The sequence below is a fragment of the Exophiala oligosperma genome (assembly GCF_000835515.1).
Source record: "Exophiala oligosperma strain CBS 72588 unplaced genomic scaffold supercont1.14, whole genome shotgun sequence".
In the NCBI taxonomy this organism is placed as follows: Eukaryota; Fungi; Ascomycota; class Eurotiomycetes; order Chaetothyriales; family Herpotrichiellaceae; genus Exophiala; species Exophiala oligosperma.
The window spans coordinates 456526-468104 of NW_015622831.1; the positions used below are offsets into that span (position 1 = coordinate 456526).

Consider the following 11579-nt stretch of genomic DNA (forward strand, 5'->3'; position numbering starts at 1 on the left):
GACCCGAAGCTAGAGAATCTCATCTCACAATGCCGCTCAGTGCGAAATTCTTTCCAAGAAGGCCACATGAAAATTGCTTGGAACGGTCTTGGGGACGTCTCTGCTGAGGTGAGCAGGATAAAGAAAGGTGTGTATACACTTAACAAGCAGGTCAATGGTATTTGGCTAAGGAGCAAAGACTACAAAAAATCAGATTTCTTTGTCCAGATCCTGTGGGTACTTGTCTATGTCGAGGCGAGGTTATGTTTCTTATTTCAACGCAAACCACGTTTGCCTCAACCACGAAGGCCAAGGCTCGTAAAGGCGCACTCTAATGACCACAAACTCTGCAACATCTATGTCAACACAACTACTGTCCTACTTAATGCCTGTCACGATTTATCACCCCTCAACAACTATATGCAGGAGTTGCAGAACAATCTCGCAGACGTGCAGCAAATTCAGGAGATATTGAACCAAGGTTCTGCGCAATCAGAAGCGGCTAGAGGTCTAATATTTGAGTTGCAATCCTCCTTGCGCTTACTGTCTAAAGGAACGGTAGTCGAGAACAAGGACAACGATCTTGGACGCAAGGCTCAGTTCTGGCCTCCTGAAATCGCTGCAACCCTGGAGGGTGTGCAAACATCGAGTCCAAGAAGTACTGCTGTCACTCAATCTGTCAGTGCCGATAAGCATCTTGACCCGAATGAGAAGTTCCTTTTCAACGCCGATGGCTATTCCCCAGACGAAGTCGCCCATAGTCAGCCTCGAAACCAATGGGAAGATGAAGGATGCATTGACCGGTGTGTCGAAATGGATACGAACCCTGTAGAAGATGCAACAAAATCGGAGAACATCCAAGAGTTACTCCAGGGACTTCATATTCCTTTACCATCCTTTGGAACTTCCGCGGAAGGACCATTAAGCCTCACCTTCTCCGAGAACGACTGAAAACAACCGATGATTGAGATTCGCCATTGTAGATGGCTCGATGAGGTCAACACAATTCTTAACCTGGATAGCCAGATCACTATTGGGTCAGCGGTTCCCCTCGAGGAGGCAGTCCTCGCAGTGTATCACTTAAACAGTCAACAATCAAAGCTTTCCAGAACGCACAGAAAGTTAATGTTTGATGCCTTGCGAGCGAGGCTACTTCACTGCGCCATTTTAGCTCGAATCGGAGGCGACAAGAGACGATACTTTGAGCTCTTCCCAGTGTCGTGTATTAGGGAGAGAATTGACTTGGTGCCAACTCCTACCGACTCTAAGGTATCTGGCTACCTCTGTAAATGGAATACGCGTGGTGACGATCAATGGGAGTGCGAGATTAGCGATCGTGGTAGCATGGTATCAAAGAAAGTGGACTGGAAGGAGCTGAAGGATGAATCATTGGTACTAAGCGGAGGAATGGGCCAACTTCATCAAGGTCTCCTTCGTAGGTATAGAGTCTGAAGTTCCATACTGAACAAAGGAAATGAACATTCTATTGGACGAAGATAGGTATCATATATCCATTCTACTGGAGCGTCTTACTACATTCTCTAGTTGTTCATGGGGAACAGCTCGCAGGCTCCGAGATACCTAAATAAGTAACAGAAATATCTCTCTGAGATTTACTCCAGGAGCCTAGCGGCTCTACCTAGGATATAGGGCCGTGATGGCCACTTGGACCCCGAGTCCATATTGTTCAGACACCAAAGAGCACTGATGCCACTTGAACTGTCCTAGGCCCTGTAGGCAGCTCTTAGCGAGTAAAGCCCCCTTACCGCGGCGGAACAATCTCTACTTATTCCCCAATTTCCAGGCTATGGGCCTTAAATCATAACATTAACTGCAAAATAGTTACTCCTTAAGCCCCTTCGCTCCTAGTCACCCGGTGGACAGTGATAAATCATCCTGTCTCGGATTCCTTCCAGCCTCGAAACCTCTCTAGAATCGAAACCTCCTCTATCGGACCAACTATTTCGAACCGAAGAAAAGGAACCTGCTTCAGACACAACAACCATCTTTTGACCACCCTTTTGTCGCTCCCTTTCGAAAACCATGGGCAAGTTAACTGTTAGTGGGAAACAAGGTAACGGCCAGCTCAAAATGATGCAGTGTCTCCTTATCCTTAGATCTTAATTTACGCTCTCGGCTTCCTCTAACTCTGAATCTGGTAATAAACATGCACTAGAAGATTTAGTCCAAAGATACAAGGAGGAGTGGCTTCCGAGGGTGGGCATAGAAGAGTATAAGACTTTCCAAGGTGCAGAATTAGACAGTATTAGCTGGGAAGGACTCACCTCAGAGTTTATGTCCGCCTTCCCTAATGCCTTCCTAAAGGATGCGAAAGCTTAAAAGACGCAAGCCTATTAACTTCGCAGTCAGCTTAGGCACAATCTTAAATAGATAAGCCAGCTCCGCGATTAGCCTAATAAATTATTCCCTAAATCACTACGGCAATTTGTGTGCGCAGGCTTCACTAAGGACATAAATATATGGTTAGTTCTTCGCGGCTTTACTATAATTCCTTCTAGCGATTTAACTAGTTTAAAACTGTGAATTAAATATAATTAGGACTTAAAATAGCTAGCGAAGATTCTGGGCACTTCATATCTATTTAGTAAATCTCTCACTAATAAGAAGCTTACTGCGATATCACTTTAAGACTAAATCCAGAAGCTAGAGGTTTTATTTTGTGGCTTAGGAATTAATTAGTAAGTCTAGGATTAGTGTAATCTAGAGTCTATACTAATAGTTTATCTTCCTAGTAGCGTTAACTTAGGCGAAGCAATATCTATGATAGCATTTTACCTATGTAAAGCGAATAATAACGCCTTTATTAGACATTTTAGAGGTTTACCTTATCTATTAATAATTAGTAGGGACCCTAGTTCTAAGCCTAGGAAATAGCAGTATAGATACGTTTTAGAAAAGCACGAGTTATTAGTTACCTAAGATAATCTCTTTATAAATAATTAATGACTAACATACTTTAAGGCCTTTAAATCTTAGTCTTAAGCTCTTTAATGCTAGGATAACATCGTTAGAAGGTCCTAATAACTTTTAGATTATCACTGTTTAAGGCCTTTTCCGGGCAGTATAAGTATGTCAGATCGGCCTAAGGTTTTTAAGGCCGTTAAGCTTATCTGAGTATATATGCCCTAAAGAAAATAATGACGACAGAATTATCAGGAAATTTATCTGAAATTATAAAAGTGAATAGAGATTAATAAACTAAATTAAGTCCTAAAAAAAGCTGCTAAATAACCATTAATGTCCGAAGGACTTATTATTAGTATTTTTAGTCTCACTCACTCACTCATTTTATAATAGCGCTTATATATGAGTTAAAGTAATGTTATACTATAGACACTATAACTAGGTAAATCGAGACTTTATGGACTGATAAGGATGGTTTTAACTAGGATACTCCTCTTATATATATAATATTTTAATAGCCTTATTATTAACAGGATTAGAGTTATCTATATAGCCTAGGCGCTCTCACAAGATTGCCTTGCCTTCTTACTAACTATCTTCCTCTTAATTAGGCTAGTTCCTCTATAATTAGTTATTAGTGATAGCATAGTGAAGCTATAATTACGCTATAGCACTTAATATAGATAGGCACCACAGTAAACAGTTAATTAACTAAAGGTTAAAGAAACTGGAGAGGCTCCCCTTATGTATAGAACGTGATAGTGATAACTCCCATAGGCGCCCTTAAGGCGAAAGACACCAAACTTAAATAACGGGAGACTAAAGTGTAGTTTTCGTCACCCGATAAGAAATTAACTGTGACTTACTCTGGTCACTAATAACTATTTTGGTCGAAAATCGTGAGGTATATAGTATAGATATATTAAGTGACGGCGAGAGTCGGGAAAAACTTGATCTCAGACATAGTTACCTATAGAGAGTTCAATTAATGCTTTCGCAGTAAATCTTTGCCGGATAACTTAAGAGCCAGTGTGCTTTGCCTTAAGTATAGCTAGATACTACGCTTTAAGCTGAATTGCGCTAGTCGCTATGCTATTAAGGACCTCAAACTTAATCTTCTGATTTTGACCTATAGTCCTCTCACTTTATACGCCCATATTAAGCGATAGAGATATTAACCATTCTTTAAAAAGTCTATAGGTATATAAGTCTAGTTATAGGATTGCGGAACGCTTAGCAATAATAACCATTAGGTATAGAGTTATACAACCTATAGATATTAACTTAATGCCTACTATCTTCGTGAATTATCGCGGAAATATCTATTTAGCCTTCATTAGTTATCATGAATACATTATAACTTTCGCGGTTAGTAACTATGAAGGGTCATTTACACTAGCTTAGGTACTCTCAAACACTATTAGTTAAAATCTTCGCCGTTAGGAGTGACACACTTTAGAAAGAGTGAAAAGGAGGGTATAGTGCTCTCTAGGATCATAACGTTTATCCTAGATAGTTACTTTACACCTTAAATATAGCTTGCACGCCTAGCGAGGGGATTTAACATTGAAGGGGAGGATAGCCAGTGATATATAGTCTCGCTAGTACTATGTCTAAACGCGAGGTTTATCATGAATATCCGTGATCTCGCGTGAATCCATATTTTCAAGTTCATACTAAACTCTCTATAGAGCATATTGTTCTTACTTTAAGCCCACTATAACCTCCTAGGGATCCTTAACAATTGGTCCTAGTAAAGATTAATATTCTCTTTTATTCATAATCTATAGTGCTGAAAGTTATAAGTTTAAGACTCTATGAAATCTAAGTAATAGAGAAGGCTATTAAAGTCCCTAGCTTCCATGAGGCTTCTTATACTAGCCCTGATGGCCTGCATAAGGGCGTAACTTAACATGCTTAAGGATTGGAGGCATTATCTTTGGTCCTTAAGAACTGCCACGCGCGTATCTTATAGTTGAGGAGTTAACTCTTTTAGAGTATTTAAAACTAGGCGCTTCCGGATAGGCTAAGGCCGCTTCTAGGTTTTAGAGTCTTTGGTTATTGGCGCTCTGTATGGCTTGGCAATTTTGTCTTGTCTCGGGTACGATCGGAGCTAGCGGGATATTGCGCTGTTTATACACTAAGAACTTCCTTGGTTTGGCTTGAATGTTAAAGAAATGGCCGTTGAGTCGCAGTCTCGTATACCAGTCGAAAGGAGTTAGTGCGGACTTGTACAGTAGAAGGCAGCATGCCTCTTCATTTAAGTGAGTAAGGTCTGAAGTATTACGTAGATTGTCTCGGGGTAGCACCTGAGGAACGCCATTGGTTGGTGCCGGAAAGATCTACAACCGTAACATGTCGCAGAGTTCAGCATAGAAATCGAACCTACCTGACGCAAGATTGGTTCTTGACAAAAAGAATAGCAGTCGAGGACCGAGCCAGTGTTAGCGTCATCATTGTGCTTTCTCTTCGCACTTTCTCTCTGTTGTACAGAACTGTACAGTATCTTTCGAAGGTGTAGCCGAGAAGACTATTGATTTTGAAGGTCTTTTGTGCATTAGCCCCATCCGTGACACATCATAGACTTCCGCGGATGGAAATCCCGCAGGAAACCACAGAGTTTGATTGTGTCTTAAACTTAAACTAGTAACAGGTTGACTTCAGCAACGGTGCTCTTTGACTAGCTTCTCACCTCCCACGATATCAAGAGACTCATCCTGTACTACATCGCCCGATCCCTGATGTGGGCCATAGAACTGGACGTTATTTTTATCCGCAAGGAATCGTGAAGCGAGACAAATAAAGAATGATTGGCGAGAACCTCACTTCAGAGTACTGGGCGTTTGTTGGCCCGTGCTGTTTGCTCGCGCGAGTCCAGCTCCGCAGTAGAGGTTCTCGCACTGGTTCATCAGTCCTCAATGGCATGGTCAAACCTCTTCCACCTGTCACGAGAAAATACAACCCTAACAACGATGGCCGAACTTTTCTTACTGGCCAATATTACCCTCCAAACTTGGACCTGCATATACGAGAAAGCTCGGACGGCATGTCGTAGGTTCTTGACAGAGGCTAATAGGAAGGTATGGAGAAAAATTTGCACGACTTTAACGTGCTGTGCGAGGTCCTTTTCCCTATCCACATTTGACCCTCCTCGAGGTCCTTTTGTCTGCAGATCCCGTGGGGAAGAGGCTATGGTTAATAATGGTGCCCTCAGATACTTCCGAGGGTCACGAGCTTTTGTCTTCTTTCCCAATCCCCAACATTTCGCCTCTAATTAACTCTCTTACTGTACAATTCACCTTGTAGTCTCACACACTTTATCGTAGGGAGTCCTTGATGAATTGTTCGGTAGCATTCGGAAAGAAAAGAAGGATAGCTAACGTGATACCCTGGAGCACTTTACCCGTTGCTACTGTACTTTTCAGATAAGATAGTATGACATCGGGGGGTAGAACAATGGGAAGTGGCCGGACTACAAGCGTACAGTTGGCCTAGGTCTCCTTTGCTTTGTCTGTTCAACGCTTAGTGAATTCTAACAACGGTGGAAATAGGAAATAACCATTAGGAAGAGCCACGAATCGGCAATAACTGTGCCTTTCATACTGGAACACTTTTATTACTCGAGAGAGAAAATGCTATGTATACACCGTACCATAGGTATCCATGATACCACAAACACCTATAAAGCTAAATCCCTTTAACCCAAGAAGAGACTCTCGAATTCCTTAATGAATCCGTCATCAACACCTTCACCAGCGAGGATTCGCTTAATCTCTCGCCCATAGCGTGGTAAAAAATCCCAAAGTTGAGGGTTACTATCCCTAACTAAGTTAACTAACATTCGAATATTACTTTTATTAAGTTTTTCATAACTAGGAAAAAGTAAGTGTTTACTTAACAAAAAAAGGGCTTTATAGCACACTTATCAAGTAGGCCTAATTGTGTAATCAGAATCTAGGGGACACAAGATCGTTCTTATCGGTCGTAATATCCACAGCGATTAACCGGGTCTATAGATATCTTTAAAGTGGTGTAGACAATTGCCCCGGTAAATGGCCCTCTAAAGATAACGGAGGGCTTTAGAGTCTTTATCCTGCCCAGTACATTTTAGTATATACTTATAGATAAGGGTATCTAATCCCTAGCCCTATTTAGTAGGCTCAGTTCGATCTACTATCTGCATGTTAACATTCTCTGATGTGCCTAGCCTCGATTTGTTTTGAAAGATTCTCATTAGTGCGCAATATGTGGAAGTAATTAATAGTGCCCTGAACTCTCGTGTTAGGCTACTGAGCTTCGCGTAGCCACGGCCTCAGGTATATAGTTAAACCGCTACCTATAGACCATCTTAGTCACCTCCGAGGATACTAGTATAGAAAGCTTCTAAAGTATATCTAGGCGAGCTAATAGTGTTATAGAGTCTTAGAGTATTCTGAATTATTACGTTAGATAGGGTATAACTGGTAAGGATATCTTACTAAAGATTTTAACTATATTTGTATAGCTACATAGTCCGTTAAGTGTCACTACAGACTTAAAGTGACTAGTCTTTCAGAATATAAACTAAATCTTAGAAGTCCTTTAAGACCTCTTTACACCCCATTAAGAAGGCAAGAAACTTTATCCTTACCTATAGTGGCAGGTCTTCGAATTTCGGCTTTAATTCCGTCTAGGGATTAGGGCTAAGGCTTAGTAACCCCCCAGATAAAGGGCCAATAATGCTAGTATCTCCGGAAAAGGGCGAGCTAACCTAGAGAGCTTCTATAAGGTAACTAGCCATAATTAATTATATATAATGTCTTCATAAAGCGACGAAATTTAGAGCGCTTAGGTCTCTATATCCTAAGATTTTATCCGCTTTATAAAGTAAAATAACGTCGTAATTATTACCGTCATTAATTAAACCCTAAATAATTAGATAAAGATAATTAAATTGAGCGGAAATAAACTTTAGGAGAACTTACTAAACTATACCTTACTATTTATTCGCTAAGCTCTAATGCGCTAGAGAGAATAAAATGAGCCATGGGTATAGACCTCTTATCCTCATAATTATGTACTATAAGTTAATAGTGAGTAAAGTGTAAGCTTACTAGAAACTAATGACTAGTTTACTTAACATAAATAAGAACTAAAACTATTAAAGATATTTATCACCTTAAGATCCTAGCCAGGTTTTACTGGATATAGGCCGCATTAAAATCATAAGATTTCATAACGTGCATATTACCTTAGATCATGGCTATATAGTAAAGGCATTCTATCACTATATTATTATTAAGTTACTAGCCCGGTCAAAATATATTTAATATGCGCTTAATAGCCTTTAAATAGGTAATAATCTAAGGAATTAAATCACGGTTATAGTATCTAAGCTTAATTAGTTCATTAATATCCTAGATTATTTCTTCTTCTGGTAATTTTTGATTAAGCGTTAGGAATGCTATAATAATACCTTAAGCTATCTAAGCTATACTAGGAGATATAGTGTATAAGTGCTCACTCCCTATAACTCTAGAAAATAGTGGTGAGCTTAGCTATAAAGAAGTAATAAAGATTATTATAGTATCTACTACATTTATATTTAGAGATATATCACTACTAGAAGAACTAAACTGTTTCATAGGAGTTAAATAGGAGAGCGATATTCCTAAGGGTTCTGGAGATAAGATAGATAGGGCTAGAAACCATGGGGATAATGGCTAGAAGGGATCAGATATTTTATAGACAGATTTCTCTAACCTAGGTCGGATTTTAGTCTTCACTTACTTAGATAATATAGGCTCATCACCATTAGTGATAAAGAGGTCGCCTAAGCCACCTATTAGGAAGTCTATTAGTGATCCCGGGAAAAATGTCAGAAGCGGGGCCGGTTAATATACATTCTTATAGAAGAAGTCTGTGTTAATGTAGAACTCATCATTCCTAGGTTACCATATATATTCTGAAATACTTCCGGTAATTGAACGCTAATCCCTTGGTAATAACACTAGCTAAGAGTATGCAGCGTTACTCACGGCCTTATCTATATTGTCGTTAGAATCCTGGCCCATAGGTATATCCGCTAGGGTCCTAGTTAAACTTAAGTCATTAAATGATATCTACAGATTAGGTTCTTATGCAGGAGATAAATTATTATTAATGTCTTTCATCTGAGAATCCTTATCCTCACTTTTAACGCAAGCTTAAAGAAGGGGTTAATTTACAGGAGGGCCTAATGAAGTATTGTTTACTTTAATTTTTAGTTTAGTTAGAGACTTCCCATTAAAAGGACAGTCACTAAAAGGCGAAGCATACGTTAAAGAGATAACAGTGAACTCTAACTATAAGTCACTATCATGACCTAAAGTTATAACTTCATTATCTTTAGAATTAATAATATCTTTATCCAATTCCTCCAAAATATTTAGTGAATAATATTAGCTAAGAACTATAGCCTTAGCTATAATAGAACTTAAACCATAATTATGACTAGACTTCTAGTAATGTTAATATACAGGTAAGAGACACTAATCTACTTCATAGTAGCTAATGCTCTTAACGACATTAGAGCCAGTATTCTATGCCCACTAATAGCTAAGGTAGTCTATTCATATAATCTCTTTAGGTCGCTAGAGAAAAATGCTAAAGGTGATCCCCCACTTATATAGTGCTAACAGTGGCACTAAAAGATTAGCATAACGAACGAACTAGCTATAGGCTTATAGAAGCTTTAGATTCTCCGTGAGATATCCCTTTAGGATAGAGACTTACCTCAGTAAGACAACGATCTAAAGGATGGGTTCGCCGCTTTAAAGCATTATAATAGATTGAAGATTCACCTCTTACTTATGTAGAAAGATAAAAGATATTCCTAGATTAACCCGAACCTAACTTAAATAGATACTGAGGATATAGTTATAAGTGACTAGAAGACGTTTACTAATAAATAGAGAGATATTCAGAAGTCCTAGCGTAAAGTGTTAATAAGGATACTATACTAAGCACATTACATACTTAAGTAAGCCAGATTTCATAGCTTTATGCTTCGTTATAATATCTTCGCATTTTTTAATGAGGATAGTCTCATTAAAAGACTCCCACAAAGGATTCTACACTATCGTTATCCTTTATACGGGATCACTTATATTTATCTAGTCTACTATTACTAAAGTTACTATACAGCCTTTAATCACTAGCCCTTATTACTTTAGTCATTACTAATAAGCTTCTATAAACAATAACTAAGAGAGATCCGGAAACACTAAAAAAGTAAGGCCATTAATAGAGAACTTCTTATACCCTATACCTAAATTAAACTATGGTCACTAGCTACTAAGGTTAAATGCAAGTTTAAGCATTATTATATAGCTTAAGAATAGAAACGCAAGGGCCTTTTAAGATGCACAGTGTAGAGTCAAAGGTATATCAGTTCTGGGTACTTCAAAACGTGTAAGGGACGTCTTAAGAAAGAGTGACAAATAAGAATAGGGCCGAGATAGCATGTCTAAGTCAATAAAGAGTAACCTATATATAGAAAACATATCTATCTCAATCTATTTTTATGACTGCAAGCAGAGTAAGTCAGAAAGACATCATAACTAAAGCCATAAAGTAGCGTCCTAATTAGGAGAGAGAAGTGTTAACCTATCTTCTTCTGGTTATGTGACTACTTTCCCCCGAAAGAGTTATCGTGTTAAGGGCGTAGGTAGAGGACATCAGTGAGATTTTTTTCATCTATTATAAGGTTTTACGGACAAAGATTCTATAGTGCTAATATTACATAACCAGAATAAACTAGTATTAGAATAGCTGACATAGTGGCTAACCGCTTCGTGAGGGTAACCAGCATATCGATAAACGATTAGAGACTAAAAGAGAGTCCAATAATACTGTATTTCTCTAATTAAGCCTAATGACATGAATTAGTCCATTAGCCGTGAACTTAGCGATATTACAAGACATATACTTTAGGGCTCTAGCTAATCAGATTTCTTTCGTCGAAAATCATTCAGCGTATCTCATGAAAATTGTTAGAATAATGGAGCCGAAATGTTTATTTAAGTGCCGCTAATAACATAACTTTCTAGCATTCTTATATATTAACTAGAGACTAATATAGTATAACAGTGGTAAACTGCGACTAAGGTTAGGGTACTCTTTATAATCGGAGTCAAAGAACGCCCCTTATGCCAGTCTTTTAACTTTATTGAAAGCAGCATAGTTAATTAGCTACACTTACGTTAATCTGCAAGCCTCCCTATATACGCGGTGTCTTCCGATGTCTAGAGCAGAGTGGCACACAGACACGCGACCACCGAACTAACGTACTTAACTATTAATTCTCACGCATTAAAACATCCGCTAATTAGTTATTATCCTAGCCAGTAAAGATAAGAGTGCTAAGCCCATGCTGAGAAAGGTAGATACAATATCGCTCAAAAGAGCTAAGCCTAGCTTAAAAGGTCTATAGATAAGCTTTAAATATATAGGCTAGTTCGGCCGGGGAAGCTCTTAATAGTTAACTATTTACCCACCAGACTTGGCATGAGATTACGAAGATATAATTATAATCACACATTAAGTAACGGAAATCGAAGCTTGCTACTTGATATCAGCATATAATGCTAACTAAGACTAAGTATACAGAGTAAGGGGGGTCGAACTTAGGATTACACGTTCCATGGCCAAAATAT

General features: G+C 38.8%; 1 protein-coding gene across 1 annotated transcript; it reads left to right on the plus strand.

Annotated features, from left to right (window-relative positions):
• Positions 1-1596, plus strand: PV06_10636 (uncharacterized protein). Its single transcript, XM_016412204.1, has 2 exons — positions 1-127; positions 179-1596. The coding sequence occupies exons 1-2, from the start codon at positions 67-69 to the stop codon at positions 928-930; spliced, it is 813 nt and encodes a 270-aa protein (XP_016257512.1). The 5' UTR covers positions 1-66; the 3' UTR covers positions 931-1596.
• The last annotated feature ends 9983 nt before the right edge of the window (positions 1597-11579 follow it).